Consider the following 22,330-nt stretch of genomic DNA (forward strand, 5'->3'; position numbering starts at 1 on the left):
TGAATTTCTCTTGGAGATGAATAAAGTATCTTGCGATATATCTACTGGACAAGGTTTATGGTGTCATTACTTTAACTCCTAATTGCTTCTTGATTTTTTAACACCATCCTTCATACAGGAAGTGGAAAAAAATGTTAATGCTAAATGTCAGAAAGAGAAATATTAAAAGTGTCAACAAGTAAAAGTTATGGTGTGAATGACTTATCAGTAGTAGGTGAGGGGTAGGATTAAGTATAAGGTCTACTTCTTCCTACTCTTTTTCAGACATGTTGAATTGTGCAAATGTAACCATGTGATGATGTTCCTTTGTGTAACTTGTTACACATGTCTGAAACAAATAAACATACCATACCATATCATACCATACCATACCATACCATACCATGCCATGCCATGCCATGCCATGCCATTTCCAGCATGTTCATGTTTTTTTCATGTCATGTCCAATCAAGGAAAAGGCTTCTTGAGACGTCATCTGTACTTCTGTGAAGAAGGTGTCGGACGTTTCGCTCCTCATCTGAAGAGCTTCGTCAGCGAACTAATAAGTGCTGGTAGCCTAGGCCTTAAATACAGTAAGACTGGGCGGAATTGGTGTGCCAACACCCTCCTCCTATTGGTTCCTTACACTAAGCCTGGGCAGAGTAGTGGTATAATCCTATGTCATGTCCAATGTTAATCCAATTATTTTATATGTTTTATTGTTACATTTGTTATATTGTTTTTTTGTTGACTGGTACATGGCATACTACAATACTAGAATTTTGAACTATTTTGGTGCTTCCCTGACTACACTTCACGAGCACAAGATCAGAACAGCTTGCCCCCAACTTTAACTCAGATAGGCGAGAGGTACAGATTCCTTGAAATAAACTAGTTACAAGTGCTGAGTACTGACAGCTGCTAGCAAGCCAAGCTAACTGGCTAAGTTCAAAGCGGTTGCCTAGCAACAATGTCAAACACAAAGTAAAATGATACCGGCCCTGGAAATCCGGATTCAGAATCAGAAGAAGGGCCAGTCTGGCTGTTGGATGAGGAGGATGGCGCCTCGAATGTAAAACCAGTTCCGGAATTTGACGATATTCTTGAGAGCAAAAATTTAATTTTATAACACATCCTCACAGGGCTCCGAATTTAATTAAATAAGCTCCACTTTTTCCTACTTTTTTTCGGACATGTGGAATTGTGAATTGTAACATGAAACATTCAATGTAAACTGTGTGCATGTTCGAAATAAATTAAACCGTTACCATTACCATTTATTTGTTTTATTATTTGATACGATAGTTTTCTTTGATGTTTTGAAAAGGAAAGAATGATTGTTCATTTAGGACTAGTCCACTGGAAAGGACACCCCATAAATTAATAAATACTGTAACGCCACACAAGTCACAGATATTACAATACATTATCTGAAAAATACACTACTGCGTCATATTGAGTTTACTCAAGACAATTATTTAATTCTCAAAAAATGCAAGTCAAATTTAGTTTATGAAGAAAAATATGTGCAAATTATTGGGCAGTTTACCGTTATGGAACACCATTTCCCAGTTTGCTTTGGTGTTACGTGACTTGACGCTTTTTGTGGCAGCAGACTGTGCAGGTCTGCTACCCAGTGCGGTTTATGACAGGAGGCGTACTTGTCAAGCTGGTATTTATATTTCCACCGTCATTCAAGAGACAAATGACATATTAAATAAACAAATAAGACCGAGGAAACGTTAAGAATATATTGACTACACCACCATTGTCGCTGGTTTTCAAGTGTGTCCCGCGTTGTTTTGAAGGCCTGTTGCTGGCTACGGGGAATCCTCGGGCTTGCCAGGGTAGATGTCGCCGGGCCGAGAGGGCGTAGAAGACTACGACCGGAGCTCCGTGGACGAGTTGGTTCCACCAGGATAAAGTGAGTTGTTTGCTTCATCTCCTAACTTAACTAAGACGTAACATTGTAGCCCTCCATGGCGGACAGCTCACACGCTCACTTAGCCGACTAGCTAACATTAGCTTCCCCCTTATTGACGTGCTAACTCTTTTCAAGATAGCTCAAGAACAAGCAGATTTGGAACTATTTTCCATAAGTATTGATACCTGTGCTCGTCACTACATTTTTTTAATTTTTAACTTATTACTGCTATTTGTTCAAAAAGTGCGACTATTAAGGTGGCAATCGTACGTATGGTAAGTTACATTCACATGATGTTTACACTGGCACAAGTCAACCGAAAAGGAGTAGGAAGAAGAAGAGCTTATTTATCCCTATGCCCCTTCTCCATGTTTGCAGTGCATTGACAGATAGTGTAGATACTTGCTGTGTTTTAACTTTAACGTGTTACCATTTTGTAATAATTGGGAATGAAAAGAACAATGAATGTGTAATCGTTGAGCTAGCAAAGTTAGTACCTAGCTTATTCAGCAGGGGCTCAACTAATGATTATTTTAAGAGTCGACTACCAGCGATTGTTTTGTGGTTTAGTCGATAAATGAAAGGATTACTGTTGACCTGCTGTACGCGTTTGAGTCCACGACTTCATTTTAACTCATTGTCAATTTTAACTCATTGTCAAAACCTATTATAATAAATTATGACAAAATAAACATAAATTAATTAGAAAACAATTGATTATAAATAGAGAATACGGTATAAAACCACAGTGGAAAAATAAACAAGCAGACTTAAAGTGCAAAATGTCTTGTAAACATGACAGACAGTGCAAAAGAAGCTGACAATTATTGTTTATCCCATATTGTTAGGATTATTTAGCTGCCATTGTTTACATAAATGAATAAAAGTGTAAACATGAGCATTCCTTATCATAGCCAAAGCATTAACAGCCTGCTTTATTTTTTAGCTGCTATTATTTATCAACATATGCACAATGCATGTAGAATAGTAAAAGTAAAGTAGATGCTACTTAAGAGACGCGTTGTTTATTGTCTGGATCGTTCCGCGACCGGGATGAGAATCAGCCCCTCCAAGTCCGAGTCCATGGTTCTCGTCCAGAAAAGGATAGAGTGCCATCTCTGGTTCGGAATGAGATCCTGCCCCAAGTGGGAGTTTAAGTACCTCATAGTCTTCAGGGTTTCCCCTACGATTTTTCGAAGCTGTGGTGGTGGTCTGCATGGGAGGCGGACCGCCGCTACTCCGTCATGCCACTGTGGCAGGAATTAAAAAAAAAAATAATAATAATGTATTGTCGGTAATAATGTCAACATTAGGTTCATTTCCACATGCTTAAACAACAAATGCATTAATTAACTTAAAATGCTTTTCTTGCTGCCTTTTCTTCCACTCCTTATCTGTCAAGTAATTCCGGCGCATGTTTTTCAAAATAAAGTGTAGTGAAACATTTTTCTGATATTTGATAGATATTTAATTTCAAATTAAGTGTGGTCAACATGTAAATAATATTCTATGCAAGTATCTCTATAGCACAGGGGTGCTCACATTTTTACAGTCTGAGGGCTACTTTGTCCCAAAGATCTACCTCTTATAAACATACAGAATATATATGAGTATTTATGTACATTGTACACGTATATCAGGGGTGCACACAATGTACCTCTTACTATGAAAATCACACACTATAAAACATATAGCGTATATAAAATCTAAGCAGTAAACTTTGCAACAACTATACTAAATACTAATGATTAGTATTTCACATTCACAGTTTCAAAGTTTACAGGTCATCAATAGTTGATATCATTCAGTAATTCACATTTCAAACCAATATGGCAGTAATGATAATTACATAATTGTGTACATAAACTGAGTAATATGTATGTGAAAATAGCTACGTAGCGTTCATCATTTATAATGTCCAGTTAGCATTTGCTATACAACATTACAGATACTGTATACGCAAAATTAAAAGGATTATGCAAAAGACAATGCAGCCGTAGTCAAGGCAACATATTAAAGAGCTTTCAGCAATGGGCACATATTCCAGTTCATTGTGAAATAGTAGTTTAACAAACGAAAACACATATTGCTATAGTCGTAGAGATAGGACGTGAAGCGCAGCCATGAAACAAGACATTTTTTTTAGCCGCTACAAGTGAACGGATAATTTTTCTTATAGATATAGGCATCTTAATGCTGAGTTGGTTTATTCCTAATCGGAATAATAAAGATGAAAGTTGCATTATCCGTGTGTGCCTGCCGACATCTGTTGTCCACTTTTTTTTTTTATGCCGTGCCGTGGCACAAGGCGAATGAGGAGGGGGCTTAATGTCACCTGATTGATGTTATATGACATCTACAAAGTGACAGTTATGATGCAGGTGTTGCTAGGCCGTAATGGGCACCCTTAATATATCATATATGTCCATGCTTACACTGTATTACTTAATATTATTTTCACGTTTAAAACAAAAAAATAAAATTCCAAGATGTGGCGGCATTTACTGAGCCGTGGTGCCCCGCCACGATCCATTATATGTAGCGGAAACCCTGGTCTTGTTCACGAGTGGGGGAAGGGATTGAATATATTGTATATATTGTATATATTTGGTTATATCACTGTAGTCTGTGTGTCATGCGCCTGTTAGTTTTCCCCATTAAAGTGTTTTCTGTTTAACAATGTAATTAAATTAGCTTTACAGCTAACTTTGTAATTTGCTTTCCAAAGGTCTCTCCCAGAGAAATGAGGCTTGTGATGGTGTCTGGACCTTCAAGTCTCACTTGCCTCACCTGCCATTAACCTCATTCCAACGCCACTTGATCATCTCTGGAGGGATCTTCCTCAAAAAATGAATCGTTACCTACCTGTGGCGAGACAACACTTTCTGGCCACACTAGCCAGCACTAGTGTGGTTGTGAAGGCCATAAGTGCCCTGGTGGTTCTCCTCTACCTGCTCTCCTGGGCTGTGAACACGTCGTATTCACTGGGGGTCACCCCGGGTTATCTATTTCCTCCTAACTTTTGGGTGTGGACACTGGTCACCCATGGGCTCGTAGAGCAGCATGTGTGGGGTGTGGCGGCCAATGTGGGGACGGTGATGGCTTGTGGGCGCCTGCTGGAGCCTTTGTGGGGCGCCCTGGAACTGCTGATCTTTTTTGCCGTGGTAAATGTATCAGCAGGCCTTCTAGCGGGCCTCTCCTACCTCCTCACCTACGTGGCCACCTTTGACCTAGTCTTCTTGTTTGCTGTCCGTGTCCATGGAGCTGCTGGCTTCCTGGGAGGCGTCCTCGTGGCACTGAAGCAGACAATGGGGGATACAACTGTGCTCAGAGTTCCACAGGTGAGGCCATCAATATCAGACATACCCTGATGCTAATTGCTTACAGGAATACAATTAACAAAATTTCTCAATTAATTTCTCATATGGCATGTTCTAAACTCCTCTTTCTGTACCAGTGTCCTGCTGAGTAGAATTCATTCAGTCATTTTCTATACCGCTTAATCATCACCAGGGTCGCAGGAGTATGCTGTAGCCTATCCCAGCTGACTTTGGGTGAGATGTAGGGTACATCTTGAACTGGTCGCCAGCCAGTCGCAGGGCACATATAGCCAAACAACCATTCACACTCACATTCATACCTATGGACAATTTAGTCTCCAATTAACCTAACATGCATGTTTTTGGCCATGTGGGAGGAAACCGGAGTACCCGGAGAAAACCCACGAATGGGGAGAACATGCAAACTCCACACAGAGATGCCCAATGGAGATTTGCACCCAGATCTTCCAGATCTCCTGAGTGTGGGGCCAGCATGATAACTATTTAGCCACCGTGCCAAAATACCCATGGATGTAGCTTAACTCCCCACAACTGACATCATGTCGTTCTCCTTTATATTGCAATGATAATTAGTTAACGTTGAATTAACAGCGCCTCTGTTGGTTGCAGCCAAGTAATACACACCATTTTGGCTCTAATGTTTCAAAGCACAAATAAATGAAGTGTGCACTATTGATAGAATTGAATTTTGTTGACTTGCACACAAACAAAAGTAATTAAAACAAACCCTCCTTGATAATTTATGGCAAAAACGGTGTATCATATATTCCGCTCATTAAGTCGCACCAATGCATAAGCCGCATCTGCTAAATTTGGAGAAAAAACATATTGGTACATATATAAGACGCACTGGACTTTAAGCTGCACGTGTCCAGGCCACAAAAAGACATATTGTGGCGAGCACGAGTCTGTGAGGCATAAGCAGCTCTTTATTTGACAGGAGCCAATCATGAGCTATGAGAAAACTCAACAAGTTTGTCCACCCATCGGAAATCGCAGGAGGTCTAACTATATAAAACATATAATGTAACGGTCTGGCTTATGGTGCTATATCTTAGATAAAAGGCTAAACTCATCACACAGTAACTTAACACTTAAAAGGTATACCTGTGAAATAGATGAGTACCAATTAACATTAAAAAAACTAACTATTTTGACATCTTCCCATAATGCATTATTCCCAGCGAGTAGTTAATTGGCCAATGACTGCCAAGCTGCCCAGCAGCACTGTTGCCAACTTTTCAGTAAGAAAACTAGCTATTGGCTGTCCTACCTTTTCTTTATTAGTTTTATTAGACCTTACTGCAGCATTTGATGCAGTTGATCACCAAATCCTAATAGGGAGATTAGAACATGCCCTTGGCATGAAAGGAACTGCATTAAAATGGTTTCAGTCCTACTTTTCAGATCGCCAGTAGTTTGTATCCATTGGTAATAAAGAATCCAGACACGTGACGGTCTGTCAAGTCATACAACAGGGTTCTTTGCTACGACCTGTATTGTTCAGCCCATATATGTCCCCCCTGGGCAATACCATTAGAAAACACTCCCATCAAATTCCACTTCTATGCGGATGAAACACAACTCTATTTATCAATGAAACCTAACCAAACTATCAGCTGTCCAAACTCCAGGCGTGTCTTTACGACATAAAGAGCTCGATGACCTCAAACTTTTTACTGTTAAACTCAGATAAGACTGAAAGCATAGTCCTTGGTTCCCAGCACCTTAGAGACAAATTTGCAAATGATATTACTACCCTAGGTGGTCTTGTGCTCACCCCCCACAATACAGTGAGAAACCTCGGTGTCATCTTTGATCAGGATGTTTCCTTTAGTTCCCAAGCATTTTTCCATTTATGAAAAATGAAGAAAATCAGAAAATTCCTGCCACTACCAGATGCAGAAAAACTTGTTTATGCTTTTGTGGCCTCCAGGGTGGATTATTGTAACTCTCTTTTAATAGGTTGCCCTAAGAATATTTAAAGACCCTTCAATTAGTCCAAAATACTGCCGCACAAATCTTAACCGGAACCAGACGAAGAGGTCGTGTCTCACCCGTATTAGCCTCACTGCACTGGTTACCTATAAAATTTAGAAAATTCTCCGTCTTAGATATAATGCACTACACGGTCAGGCACCGGTATATCTCAAAAGATCTCCTAGAACCCCATCAATCCAGGAGAACGCTGCACACCCAGAATTTACAGTTACTTGCCACTTCCATCATTTTTAGAAGTAGAATGGGAGGTAGAGCCTTTAGTTGTCAGACTCCTCTGTTGTGGAACTATCTCCCCTACTCAATGTGAGGGGCAGACACTCTCTCTCTAAAGCAAATAGTTAGAACTGACCCCTGTTATGCTGATATGCAGAGACACTCCTCTATGTTCCTTGGACTAAGACTAAGACCTCTGGCTTGATCTACCATCTAACCCGCTACTCTATTTTCATATCTTAATCCAACCGGTCGAGACAGACACCCGCCCCAAAGAGCCTGGGTTCTGTTCAAGGTTTCTTCCCCAGAGTGGCCAAGTGCTTGCTCATGTGGGGTTTCAGTTGGTTCTGTGCTTTCATTTATGAATGTGACCTTGATGTGTAAAGTGCCATGAGATAACTGCTGTTTCAATTCGGCACTATATAAATTAATTGAATTGAATTGATGAAGAAAAGATTCTTTGGTGATCTACTCAAAAACACCTGGTGAGCTAGGAGGCCCCTGTGATGGTATCACCATGATAAGGCTGGACACACTATCTGTTTACGTATGTTCATTAGACAATGACACAGAAATAGTGTTTTAAGGTCAAGGCATAATTAGTAAAATGACAAGACAGAGAAATTGGGCAGTGACACTTGAAAAGTTAGTACATAGCCCATGAACACCGTGTGACAAAAATGAGCTCAGACCTCATCGCATTGCTTGCTTGTTTTAAAAACAAAATGTCACTGGTAAAAAATCACATTTGGACTCTGAAGATGAGAGGCTGGGCAGATAACTGCAGCTAGCTAGCTAGGTGCTGCCAGTGACGGCTAGGCAAAGCGTGTAAACAAAGATGCAAGAAAAGTCGAACAGCAATAGGTTTGATAGGGGAGTTATCAAACACGCTGGCATCAATTGGCGTAGCCAGTGTCAAGCTGTCAAACTTAAGCCATTGAGGTTTTACAGCCTAGTTTTGATTCTCGTGGCAATACGGGACAAAGTGTGTCCCTTGTCTGCTCAATACCGGTGGTGGCAACCCTTCGTGACGCAGCACACATTTAGAGTTTGCACACCGATAGTTTTTTGTTATACGCTTTGAAAGGCATTTAACGGCATATGGCGATCACGTTTTTTACGGAAATTGTCCAATATTAATCGGTGGCTGATTGATCGAATCATCCCTAATAAAAACATACTTTTTAAAAAGAAATGTCTTACTGCAACCAAGACACAGAATGGTATGCTAATTTCAATTTATAGGTCACATGAATATAGTGTCATCTTTGCTCTAGCTAGAGCAAGGATCACTAACCTGTCGATCACGAGCTACTGGTCGATCTTTGGGACTTTGCCGGTCGATCGCGAGAATGTTGGAAAAATGTTGGCTTTGCCGCCTTCTAGGCAGCAAGCTGCAAGCTACAGCCAAAAGCCCAGTCCCCAAAACCTGGCTGGAGATACTAGTACACCGGCTCCCCTCGTCACACTGCGCAGAGTGAGACACGTGCAGAAGGGTTGACCGAGAGGGAAAGACCGAGAGGAGACAGCGCAGTGATGTGCTTGAGCACACAACAGTAGTTGTTGCATGTTAATATGACTCAAAACCTGCCTTTGCTACCTCAAAATTAGGGCACGTCTCCATAGACGTGGGAGACAGAGTGGAGGTAGCAGAGATGAAGATGCTGAGGTTCTCTCCGGGAGTGACCAGAAAGGATAGGATCAGGAATGAGTACATCAGAGGGACAGCACATGTTAGAGGTTTTGGAGATAAAGTCAGAGAGGCCAGACTGAGATGGTTTGGACATGTCCAGAGGAGAGATAGGGAATATATAGGTAGAAGGATGCTGAGTTTGGAACTGCCAGGCAGGAGGCCTAGAGGAAGACTAAAGAGGAGGTTTATGGATGTAGTGAAAGAGGACATGAAGGTAGTTGGTGTGAGAGAAGAGGATGCAGAAGACAGGGTTAAATGGAGACAATTAAGTCGCTGTGGCGACCCCTGAAGGGAAAAGCCGAAACAATATATATATATACACACACACACACACACACACACACACACACACACACACACACACACACTGTATATTTGGTTTGGGGGTAGATCTAGGTTCACGGCCAAGCCCAGGGATCTTGAGCTCAAAAAGGTTGGTGACCACTGTGCTCGAGAATGTTAAGTGGAAGTCCTGCTTCTGCTATTTAGTTAACTTGATTCTTTCTCTATTTCTAAATCTTTATTGAATTGAAACCAGCCTCTTTGCTTGTTAAGCTGCCACATCCTTGAGCAGTCCTCATAAGAATTCTAATCTTTATTGTCTCAATTACCAGATAAGGCTCAAAGCAGCACCAGCTTTGGTCCTCCTCCTCCTGGCCTTACTGCGCCTCTCGGGGTTGCTGGAGAGCTCCGCCCCCCTGGCCGCGTACAGCTACGGTGCCCTCTCTGGCTGGGTCTACCTGCGCTTCTACCAGAGGCACAGCCGGGGCCGTGGGGACATGTCGGACCACTTCGCTTTTGCAAGCTTCTTCCCTGAGGCACTGCAGCCGGCAGTGGGTCTGCTGGCGGGGTTTGTCCATGCCGCCCTGGTCAAGGTGAAGGTGTGTCGGAAGATGGTGAAGAGGTATGATGTGGGGGCACCATCCTCTATCACCATCAGCCTGCCAGGGACGGACCCACAGGATGCAGAGAGGAGGAGGTGAGGAAACGTTACTCCTCTGCATTTACAGTATCTCCCAAAAGTGAGTACACCCTCACATTTTAGCAACAATTTTGTTATATTTTCTCAAGTGACAATACTAGACAGAAATTAAGCTTGGTTATAACTTAGGGTTGTCAGTGTACAGCCTTTGTTTACTATCCTTTGAAAATGACTCAACGCACAGCCATTACTGTTTAAATAGCTGCACAAGTCCTTTTGAGAATGGAATTCGCCAGAGACGATAGGTTGTTACTTTAATTCTTTTCCACTCCTCGATGGTGACATCACTGGTGGATCTAGTGCATGTTAGACTACATGCGCTCCTCTACCTTCCTTCCTTCCTTCTGCTTGAAGATGCCCCCCTCCCCAGGTGCTCAATTGGGTTCATGTCTGGAGGAGACATACTTGGCCATTCCATCACATTCTTTCAGTTTACTTCAGCAAGGCACTTGTCATCTTGTAGGTATGTTTAGGCTCCACGTCATGTTGGAAAACTGCCTTGTGAGATGGTGTCTGCTTAACAATGACGTGTTGGAATTAATGTTTCCCTCAATGAACCACAGCTGCCTAATGCCGGCAGCTTTCTTGCAGCCCCATACCATGACACTACCACCACTGTGCTTGACTGGAGGGCAGAAAGATTTATATGGCTCCTTACTTGTGTTGCCAGCTATTTAGATGACAATGGCTGCGTATTGAGTCAGTTCAGTGGATAGTAAATCTATACTGCTCTACAAGCTGTACACTGACTACTCATATCTTTGGTATAGTATTGTCCCTTGAAGTTGTAATAAAATGCTTGCTGAAATGTTAGGGCCTTACTTACTTACAGTGGTGTGAAAAAGTGTTTGGCCCCTTCCTGATTTTTGCATGTTAGTCACACTTAAATGTTTCAGATCATCAAACTAATTTAAATATTAGTCAATGACAACACAATTGAACACAAAATGCAGTTTTTAAATGAAACTTTTTATTAAGGGAGAAAAAAATCCAACCCTATATGGCCCTGTGTGAAAAAGTGATGCCTAAGTTCCCCCTAAACCTAATAACTGGTTGGGCCACCAGCAAAAAACTGCAATCAAGTGTTTGCGATAACTTGGAATGAGTCTCTTACAGCGCTGTGGAGGAATTTTCGCACATTCAGGGGCAGACCTACCATTAATGCAAAGTAGGCAATCTCCTTAGGCCCCCAACCAGCACAGGCTAGGGCCACCACAGCCAACAGCACCCCCATACTATATTCATTTATAATTATGTTAGCATACTAAACAAATAACAGAACAAAAAAGAAAGCCATTTCAATATAATTGCATAATTGATTTCTTCCAATTTCCATGCCTTCCTCCTGACACTGTATAGTTATGTCTGTTGGCATATATTGTTTAGTAATTGCTTTTGTTACATTCTAATTGTTCATCTTCACCCTCAATACATACAACGCCCTCCATAATTATTGGCACCCCTGGTTAAGATGTGTTCTTTAGCTTCTGATAAATTTTTTTTTTTCTAAAAAATATAGGACCACAATGAAAAAAAGAGAAAAATCCAAACTTTAATTCAAGTGCATTTTAAGAAAATAAAAAAAATCACACTTTAAGAAATAATTATTTTACATCAAATCATGTGAGCCACAATTATTAGCACCCCTGATGTTAATACTTTGTACAACCTCCTTTTGCCAACAAAATGGCACCTAATTTTCTCCTGTAATGTTTCACAAGATGCAAGAATACAGAAAGAGGGATCTTCGACCATTCCTCATTGCACAGTCTCTCTAAATCATCCAGCGACCTGGGTCCTCTCCTCTTCAGCTCACTTCACAGGTTTTCAATGGGGTTGAGGTCTGGGGACAGAGATAGCCATGGTAGGAGCTTGATTCTGTGTCTGGTGAACCATTTCTGTGTAGATTGGGCCACATGTTTAGGGTCATTATCTTGCTGAAAGACCCAGTGATGACCCATCTTCAGCATTGGGCAGAGGCCACCAGATTTGCTTTAAAATGTCCTGGAATTTCAGAGCGTTCATGATGCCATGCACCCTCACAACTTTCCCAGGGCCTTTGGAAGAGAAACAGGCCCACAGCCTCCTCCGTGAATCACCACCTTACCGTGGTGGAGGGGTTTGTGTGCCCGAGTGATCCTAGGAGCTATGTTGTCTGGGGCTATATGCCCCTGGTAGGGTCTCCCAAGGCAAACAGGTCCTGGGTGACGGGCCAGACCAAGAGTGATTCAGAAGACCCCTATGAATAAACACACGAGGAGAGACCGCACCTCGCCCGGAAGTGGGATACCGGGGCCTCACCCTGGAGCCAGGCCTGGGGGAGGGGCTCGCAGGCGAGAGTCTGGTGGTCGGGCTTTCACCCGTGGGACCCGGCCAGGCTCAGCCCGAAGAAGCCACACGGGATCTCCCCCCCGTAGACCCACCACCTGCGGGGGCAAGCATAAGGGTCCGGTGCATTGCGTTTTGGGTGGCGGTCGAGGGCGGGCACCTAGGCGACCTGGTCTTCGGCGGCAAAATCTGGTTCTTGGGACATGGAACGTCACTTCTCTGGCGGGGAAGGAGCTCGAACTTGTGAGAGAAGTTGAGACATTCCGACTAGATATAGTCGGACTCACCTCGACCCACAGTTTGGGTTCTGGATCCAAACTCCTCGAGAGGGGCTGGACCTTGTTTTACTCTGGAGTTGCTGCAGGGGAGAGGCGGCGAGCTGGTGTGGGCTTATTAATAGCCCCCCGGCTCGGTGCCTCTGTGTTGGAGTCATCCCCGGTAAACGAGAGGGTCATTTCCCTACGCCTTCGGGTTGGGGAAAGGGTCCTGACTGTCGGTTGTGCGTACGCGCCAAACGGCAGTTCAGAGTACCCAGCCTTCCTGGAGTCCATCAGAGGGGTGCTGGAGAGCACCCCAACTGGTGACTCTGTCGTTTTGCTGGGAGACTTCAACGCCCATGTGGGCAATGACAGTGTGACCTGGAGGGGCGTGGTTGGGAGGAATGGCCTCCCCGATCTGAACCCGTGCGGTGTGATGTTGTTGGACTTCTGTGCGAACCACAGTTTGTCCATCACAAACACCATGTTCCAGCATAAGGATGTCCATAAGTGCACATGGCACCAGGACACCCTAGGCCGCAGGTCTATGATCGACTTTGTAGTCGTATCATCAGACCTGCGTCCGCATGTTTTGGACACACGGGTAAAGAGAGGGGCTGAGCTGTCAACTGATCACCACCTGGTGATGAGTTGGATTAGATGGCGGAGGAGGATGCCGGACAGACCCGGGAGACCCAAACGTGTAGTGAGGGTGTGCTGGGAACGTTTGGCAGAGTCTCCTGTTTGTCGAGTCTTCAGCTCTCACCTCCGGCAGAGCTTCTCCTGCATCCCGGGGGAGGACGAGGATATCGAGTCCGAATGGGCTCTATTCCGTGCCTCCATTGCTGAGGCAGCCGATCGGAGCTGCGGCCGCAAGGTGGTCGGTGCCAGTCGTGGCGGCAAGCCCCGAACCCGATGGTGGACACCAGAGGTCAGGGCTGCCGTCAAGCTGAAGAAGGAGTCCTATCGAGCATGGATGGCTTGTGGGACTCCTGAAGCAGCTGACGGGTACTGGCAGGCCAAGCGGCACGCGGCTTCGGCGGTGGTCGAGGCAAAAACTCGGGTGTGGGAGGAGTTCGGTGAGGCCATTGAACACGACTTTCGGTCGGCCTCGAAGAGGTTCTGGCAAACCGTCCGGCGCCTCAGAAAGGGGAAGTAGTGCCTGGTCCACACTGTTTACAGTGGGGACGGGAGCCTGCTGACCTCGACTGAGGATATAGTTGGGCGGTGGAAGGAATACTTTGAGGCCCTTCTCAATCCCACTGACATACCTTCCATAGAGGAAGCAGAGACTGAGGATACGAACGCGGACAGTTCCATCACCGTGGCTGAGGTATCTGGGGTAATCAAAATGCTCCCCAGTGGCAAAGCTCCGGGGGTGGACGAGTTTCGCCCTGAATTCCTCAAGGCTTTGGATGTTGCGGGACTGTCTTGGCTGACACGTCTCTTCAACATTGCGTGGAAGTCGGGAACAGTACCTCTGGATTGGCAGACTGGGGTGGTGGTCCCCCTTTTCAAGAAGGGTGACCGGAGAGTGTGTTCCAACTATAGGGGGATCACACTCCTCAGCCTCCCTGGGAAAGTCTATTCCAGGGTGCTGGAGAGAAGGGTACGACCGTTAATCGAACCTCGGCTACAGGAGGTGCAATGTGGTTTTCGTCCTGGTCGCGGAACACTGGACCAGCTCTACACCCTTGCAAGGGTCCTGGAGGGTACTTGGGAGTTTGCCCAACGGGTCTACATGTGCTTTGTGGACCTGGAAAAGGCATTCGACCGTGTCCCTCGTGGTGTCCTGTGGGGGGTGCTCCGGGAGTATGGGATTGGTGGCACGCTACTACGTGCCATTCAGTCCTTGTACAACTGGAGCAGTAGCCTGGTTTGCATTGCCAGCAGTAAGTCGAGCTTGTTTCTGATGAAGATTGGCCTCCGCCAAGGCTGCCCTTTGTCACTGATTTGGTGACTGATTTTGATGGATACAATTTGTAGGCGCAGCCAAGGCGTTGAGGGAGTCCAGTGGGTGGTGGTGCATGGCCGTTCTCAGTTGGTGGAGCGATTTGTCTGGTTAGTTCCGATAACGAACGAGACTCCGGCATGTCATTCATAGTAGCGATTGAAGATTCAAGAGTTTTATTGTCATATGCACAGTAAAACAGGTAGTTCTGCTATGCAATGAAATTCTTGTTCTGTTCATTCTCCCAAAGAAAGAAAGAAAGAAAAACACAAGAAAATGAATAAGAACAGAAGAAACATTAATACCAATAAATTAAGCAACAACAACAGAAGAGACATTAGCTTTTCCAAAATGGGGACTTGGAACAGCCTTCAAAGCACCTTTCATCTTGCTGTAGACTTGGTACAGGATGCTACTTGCCCTCGTGGGAAAGCCTACATGCTGGTAACATTCGGGGAGAACAGTCCCGATGCTCTGTGTCCACAAGACATTGCCAGCAGTAAGTCAAGCCTGTTTCCGGTGAACGTTGGCCTCCGCCAAGGCTGCCCTTTGTCACCGATTCTGTTCATAATTTTCATGGACAGAATTTCTAGGCGCAGCCAAGGTGTCGAGGGAGTCCAGTTCGGGGGCACTAGGATCTCATCTCTGCTATTTGCAGACGATGTGGTCCTGATGGCCTCATCGGGCTGTGACCTGCAGCGTTTACTGGGACGGTTTGCATCTGAGTGTGAAGCTTCTGGGATGAGACTCAGCACCTCCAAATCCGAGGCCATGGTTCTCAGTCGGAAAAGGGTGGATTGCTCCCTCCGGGTTGGGAATGAGGTCCTGCCCCAGGTGGAGGAGTTCAAGTATCTCGGGGTCTTGTTCACGAGTGAGGGAAGGTTGGAGCGTGAGGTCGATAGGCGGATCGGCGCAGCGTCTGCAGTAATGCGGTCGCTGTACCGGACCGTCGTGGTGAAGAGAGAGCTGAGCCGGAAGGCAAACCTCTCAATTTACCGTTCGATCTATGTTCCCACCCTCACCTATGGTCATGAGCTTTGGGTCATGACCGAAAGAATGAGATCGCAGATACAAGCGGCTGAAATGAGTTTTCTTCGTAGGGTAGCGGGACTCACCCTAAGAGACAGGGTGAGGAGCTCGGTTATCCGGGAGGAGCTCAGAGTAGAGCCGCTGCTCCTTCACATCGAGAGGAGCCAGCTGAGGTGGCTCGGGCATCTAGTCCGGATGCCTCCCGGACGCCTCCCTGGTGAGGTGTTTCGGGCATGCCCAGCCGGGAGAAGGCCCCGGGGAAGACCTACAGTAGGACACGCTGGAGGGATTATGTCTCACAGCTGGCCTGGGAACGTCTTGGTGTCCTCCTGGTGGAGCTGGAGGAGGTGGTCGGGGACCGGGAAGTCTGGGCTTCCCTACTGAGACTGCTGCCCCCGCGACCCGGACCCGGATAAGCGGAGGAAAATGGAATGGAATGGAACAGGCCCACAGCATCACCTATCCTCCCCCATACTTCACAGTGGGCATGAGGTGCTTTTCTGCATACTCCTCTTTTGCGTTACACCAGACCCACTTAGAGTGTTTGTTGCCAAAAAGCTCTATCTTGGTCTCATCTGACCAAAGCACACGGTCCCACTTGAAGCTTAGCAAATTGCACATGTTTACATTTATGATCGGGAGTGAGAAAATGTTTTTTCCGTGTATGTCTCCCAAACAGCTTCTTGGCATGTAGATAGCACCTGGTGGTTGTTTTGGAGACTTTGTGACCCCAAGATGCTACCATTTGTTGCAATTCTTGAACAGTGAGCTTTGGAGTATTTTTTAGTTCTCTTACCATTCTCCTTACTGAGCGTGGTGGCAAAATAAACTTGCATTCTCGTCCAGGCTTGTTTACCACTGCTCTAGTGGTTTTAAACTTGTTAATGATTCCTCTGACAGATATGGGCAGGTGCAGGTGAGTGGCTATTTTCTTGTAGCCATTGCCTGACTTGTGGAGGTCGACGTAAGTAAGGCAGATGTGGCCTTACTTAAATGGTGTGTTCCTTTTTCTTTCCAACGTTGAAGAGTTGATAAGAGAAATGGCTTCTGTGTCACGTGATACTTATACCCCAAAGAAACAGGAAGTGATGAATTACTACAGTAATTAAATGTTCCTCGATACTCTGATCAACTTTGTAAACTACTGTAGAAATGACAGAAATACTTCAATTGCATTTATTTCCTAGGAATTGTTAGGGGTGCCGAAAATTGTGGGATATGTCATTTTATGAAAAATTATTTCTTAGTCTGGGATTTTTTTATTTTCTTAAAATTCACTTGAGATGAAGGTTACATTTTTCTCTAATTTTCAGTATGGTCCTATATTTTTTAGAAAATAAAATAAAATTATTAGAAGCTAAAGAACAAATCTTAACTAGGGGTGCCAATAATTCTGGAGGGCGCTGTACACAGTCTCTTTCTCTCTGAAACACACACACATGCAAACATCTGTTGTGATGATGTCTGGGTTGGTTTTGTTCAAAAATAAATATCTGGCATTTTGACATACACTGGTTTTATATCTGAAACTTTAATATTCTCTCATTCGGTTCACCTCGTATTTAGTGCAAGGTTGTGTATTAATAGGATCCTTTGAGGCTGCCTCTCCTGCTTTTTTGTGTTAAAAGAACATATGACGAGGGCCCCTGGCTATGTTCGCCTTAGGCCCCCAAATTCCGCCACTGGCCACATGGGGTTTTTGAGCATGAACCACCTTTTTAAGGTCATGCCACAGCATCTCAACAGGATTCAGGTCAGGATTGACTAGGCCACTCCCACGTCTGCATTTTGTTTTTCTTTAGCCATTCACGTCTGCATTTTGTTTTTCTTTAGCCATTCAGGGATGGACTTGATGGTGTGTTTTGGATCATTGTCCTGCTGCAGAACCCAAATTTGTTTCAGCTTGACATCATGAACAGATGGCTGAACATTCTCCTTCAGGTTTTTTTGGTAGACAGCAGAATTCATGGTACCATTTATCACAGCAAGTCAAGAGGAGCCCCAGACCATCACACTACCACCACCATATTTTACTGTTGGTATGATGTTCTTTTTCTGAAATGCGGCGTTACTTTTACGCCAGATGTAATGGGACACACACCTTCCAAAAAGTTCAACTTTTGTCTTGTCAGACCACAGAGTATTTTCTGAAAGGTCTTGGGCATCATCACAATGTTTTCTGGCAAAATTGAGACGAGCCTTAATGTTTTGTTCAGCCGTGGTTTTCGCCTTGGAACTCTGCCATACAGGCCATTTTATGCCCAGTGTCTTTCTTATGGTGGAGTCTTACTTTGGATGTTGTTGTGGGGTCTTTTGTGACCCTTGGAGGAGTCGTCGCTGCGCTGTTGGGGTATTTTGTTTGGCCGGCCTCTCCTGGGAAGGTTCACCACAGTTCCATGTGCCTTTTGTGGATAATGGCTCTCCCAAAGTTTCAGAAATGGCTTTATAACCTTTTCCAGACTGATTGATCTCAATCTCAATGAAGTTATGTTTGAACGGGGGGGGAGCAATCAATTTTTCACACAGAGCCATGTAGCTTTGGATTTTTTTTTTTAATTTTCACACCACTTTATGTGAGATTCTGAATATGTAAAGGTACGTCATTCAGTGATGACTGAAAAAATTAGATGAAGTGTTTCTGGTACGATAGGTGGCTAAAAGCAGATTTTTTTCACATTTTTAGGAAATAGTGTAAAAGTGTTTTTTATTGTTTCAATAAAAGGGGAAATTTGACTGCTTGTGACAGCGACAGTTTGTTCTTATGTGATGCTCTACAAACAATGGTCTTTATTTCATGTTTTTATGAGGTTAGCTCACATGTACTGAACACCAAAGGCATCAAAATGGTACTGCGCTGTTGCTAATAGTTAATCTTCTTTGCATGTGTACAGGCTTAATGTCCTAATGACGGGTGGGGGATTTACTCACTTTGTCTCTTTGCAATGACAGAAGCTCTCGTGTGTTCTTTGTTTTCCCACGTGAGACTTGGCAAACTGAGGCCTGCAAGTTTTTCTGGTACGAGTGAAGAAATAACCGTTTCTGTAATCTTCCTCCCAGACAATTGGCCCTCAAGGCTCTGAACGAACGTCTAAAGCGTGTGGAAGACCAGTCCACTTGGCCCAGCATGGATGATGAAGAAGACGACGAGGACGACGAGGTCAGGGCAGACAGGCAGCCGCTCCTCCCAGGTGACCCTCCCTCTTCTATACCCAGATCAGGGGGACCCATCGGCATGTCCCTCTCCTCCACCCCCCCGTCCTCCATGTTGCAGAGCGCTGGAGCACAGTCCAACCCGGAGTCAAGCATCATCAGCTTTGAGGACGCACCGTCCAGATCGTAACCTATTTAATGCACATGATTGCGCTGATTTAAGGGAGCATCCCTGACTGGGATCTATTCAGTGACATGTTGGACCTGTTTATACACTCTCTGAATCTGTGTCATCGTAAAAACAAGACACGGGAACGTTGAACATTCAGTCTTTTCACTTTTACACGTGTTGGATGTCAATTAGTGTCATCATTTAGGCCAAGTTGACACAAGTCCTTCTTCCTTGGAAGTAAAGCCGACTGTATCCTCCTGGTTTAATTCCAAGTGGCAGGAGGTGTGTGGACGGCACCATGCATCTCCTTCTCTTGCTTTTTCAAATAACTAGCAAATTGGATGTACACTTTCTGTCTTTTTCAGAGGAGCCACAAGAGAAAGCTTGTGCCAGAGACTCCCTCCCAAAAAGACAGACTTTGCGCTTTGACTTGGTGTTTTTTGGTGATTTGGCAACACAATGAAGAGTGCAGGAAGTAAAGGAAAGAGAGATGCTGTTGCTGTTGAACTATGACTAACAAATGTGCCAGCTGAGAATATTCTGGACCAAGTCTCCTTTGCTGCCTGTTCTCTGGAGAGGCAGGCTTCAACTAAACCAGGCACCCTTCACTGTCCTTCAACAGAGAACTGCTTGTGTTTCTTTTGCTCTAAGTTTGTTTACCTGCTCCTGGACAACATTTTAGGTTGACTCCATGTCTAATCCTGGACTATGTTCCTGTGTGCTCAATGTTTAAGCTCTTTAATGGTGCCAGATTTAGATAGAGCTGTGTGAAATATTGCAGCCCTTCTCTGTCCATTTACAGTTTGTTATTTTGGCTTAATACAAACACGGGAAATGAAAAGTACGGTTGCATTTTTTTTTTTTTTTAAACGACGGATTTAGTTGAGTCTTTGATAGAGAGCTACACTGATCACTAGTCAGCCTTGTTTGCTTTATTTGCACTCGTTCATTTGTAAAGTTACAGTGCTAGACAGCTGGTCAATCATGTTTCAGCTTCTAGAATATACACTGTTCCATATGTGTGGAGTGCAGGCTGAAACTGATGTGTGGTAAGGTTAAGGTTTTACCTCTGACAAACAGATACATGTAGAAATTTGATGGGCTGTGCTCTGATCTAACTTTCTAATTATGATTTTCTTGGTTTTGTTTGCTTTTTCATTAGAATTATGTCAGGTTGAAAACGGACAGGGGTCGGCAAAAAAAAATAACTAAAGCCACATGTTTAGCTTTTTTAATGGTGTCGTGTGCAAAGAAATTCAGATTGCACAAAAAGAAGAAAGGCTCTCCATTCAAAAGTATCCTATCCTTAATAGTTTGAAAAGTTTTTTATTTGGGATTTTGAATGTGTGCACTAGAGAATGATGTTTTTTGTTTTGTTTTTTTTGGTCAAACTGACTTTTGATCATTGTTTTTTTTTGTTTTTTTCCCCCATGGTGAACAACTCCATCTTAGGAATTCTGGGGGAGAACTGTGGACCTTTTTTTTGTCAGATACAGCCACAAGCGCTACTTGGAAAAACATTGTTAAACACTGAAATGAAATAAATTGTTTGGACTGATTTAAACATGAGGGAGGATATAAGCCATTGAAACTGTTAAGTCGATATTCTTGTTCAACCTCCCGAATTTGCTGTGCTTTTTTGGCCTGCAGAGAAACACACTGGTCATTGTTTATTCATGAACAGTTGCCCTTTTGTATCTTCTAAAATGAACCACCAAGAGCTAATGGAGGACGTATTAATGGGAATGTGTCTAAACAGACCCAACAACCTTCAGTAGCAATTGCAGTTCAATTGTGCCAAGTTTTTTAAATATTGCGTGATGTTCATGAGGTAATTGGTAGAAAGCAATGTAATTTCACTTCTCTGTTCTGGATTTCAGTGGAAAAACAAAGCAATGCAATCACATACCATATATTTGAAAAATAATGTACAAACACAAAGTTGCTAATAAAGGGAAAGACGACTATCCCAAAGTAAAAGGCTTTCATTGTGATAAAGCAGTAAGAGGCTTATGACACTTCATTTGCATTTGTTGAAAATTGAAAACCACAGCAAAGGACGTTGTGTCTTAACAGTTATTTAAAGGTGTTGTATGTCTTTGGCTCCAAATTAAAAACAATTTTCAACCAAAAAAAATAACACCACCGGCCAGCGTATGTTACCAAAAGTGGTTTAAGAGAACAAATAGTACAAATTGTCTATATTTTTCACAATTACGAGTTCAACCACATCAAAATGGGCATAAATTGTCATTCAGCCCGAATAAGATGATTGGTCACTTGACTTCCTGGAATTCATGTACGTGTGTAGAATGTGCACACACACACACAACAGCAGTCTCAGAGAACCATCCATCCATTTTCTATGCCGCTTGTCCTCACTAGGGTCACGGGTGTATGCTGGATTAAACTTGGTGAAATCGCTATCATTACCTGACAACAATGTAACTAGTGCGCGCAGGTGTGTTATGTCGGGCTAGCTTACGTACTCAAAACAGGAAGAGGGTGGGATATAATGCTTGCAGTACATTGGAACGTGAGCGCCCCCAGGGCAGCTGTGTAATCAAGGCTGATGGCGCTTTTGGGGATTTTGTATGTTGGCTCATCAAACCAGCATGGCAACAGTGCAATATTGGGTAAGGGAAAGTTTTTCTCATCTCTGTCATGTTCACCACAATATTTTTAGCAGTTTTAACTGTCATTTTCCTATCTGCATCTCACCTTAATGGCAGTTTATCTCTGTGTGTTGCACACTTTGCAGTTTTAGTTTACGATATATTTCTGTATATAAAATAAAAAGATGATTGTATAAGATGTGTGTTGCAGTTTATGTTGTGTGGATTGCACAGTGAGGACACACCTTATGCAGTAGTACAGTATGTTTACCTTGAATTAAGCATTGTATCTGTTTGAATGGCACTATATTTTTGTTGTAGGCCCTGCATTGACAGACCCTTGTTAATCCTTATCACAATGCTATGTTCTTACTGTAGCTGTCCTCAGGAGGACACATTAGTACACTGTGTTCCAAATTATGATGCAAGTTATATTTTTCTCTGATTTTGCTATATCGTCAATATAAATTACAGTCATAATTTTCAAGTCATCAACCTTTAGAGTACACTTTGAATGGTATTGAACAAACCTCCCAATGATAACGGTATTTTTTGTTTAAATAAAAACTTAAAACGCACTGTTCCACATTATTATGCACAACAGAGTTTCAACGCATTTCACTGGTTGCTAAGAACTGAAAATGGTAATTTGTTGAATTTGCCCCATAAGGAGGTCATATTTACTGAATGCAAAA

At 43.6% G+C, this 22,330-nt stretch overlaps 1 protein-coding gene across 2 annotated transcripts; it reads left to right on the forward strand.

The window, feature by feature from the left end:
- The first annotated feature begins 1,580 nt into the window (after nt 1–1,580).
- tmem115 (transmembrane protein 115) lies at nt 1,581–20,584 on the forward strand. 2 transcript variants are annotated; one of them, XM_054785499.1, is made up of 5 exons: nt 1,594–1,651; nt 1,788–1,903; nt 4,632–5,244; nt 9,766–10,130; nt 18,756–20,584. In XM_054785499.1, exons 3-5 carry the CDS (start codon nt 4,753–4,755, stop codon nt 19,036–19,038), a joined length of 1,140 nt encoding a protein of 379 aa, XP_054641474.1. In that variant the 5' UTR covers nt 1,594–1,651; nt 1,788–1,903; nt 4,632–4,752; the 3' UTR covers nt 19,039–20,584. The 2 variants fall into 2 exon arrangements, with proteins under 2 accessions (XP_054641464.1, XP_054641474.1); XM_054785489.1 differs by having other exon boundaries at nt 1,581–1,903.
- The last annotated feature ends 1,746 nt before the right edge of the window (nt 20,585–22,330 follow it).

This window comes from Dunckerocampus dactyliophorus, chromosome 1, assembly GCF_027744805.1.
Source record: "Dunckerocampus dactyliophorus isolate RoL2022-P2 chromosome 1, RoL_Ddac_1.1, whole genome shotgun sequence".
Lineage (NCBI taxonomy): Eukaryota > Metazoa > Chordata > Actinopteri > Syngnathiformes > Syngnathidae > Dunckerocampus > Dunckerocampus dactyliophorus.

Coding starts and splice junctions, on each gene's coding strand:
- tmem115 (XM_054785489.1), top strand. CDS start 4,753: ATGAATCGTTACCTACCTGTGGCGAGACAACACTTTCTGGCCACACTA. Junction 5,245..9,765: donor CTGTGCTCAGAGTTCCACAG/GTGAGGCCATCA, acceptor CTCAATTACCAG/ATAAGGCTCAAAGCAGCACC. Junction 10,131..18,755: donor CAGGATGCAGAGAGGAGGAG/GTGAGGAAACGT, acceptor TCTTCCTCCCAG/ACAATTGGCCCTCAAGGCTC.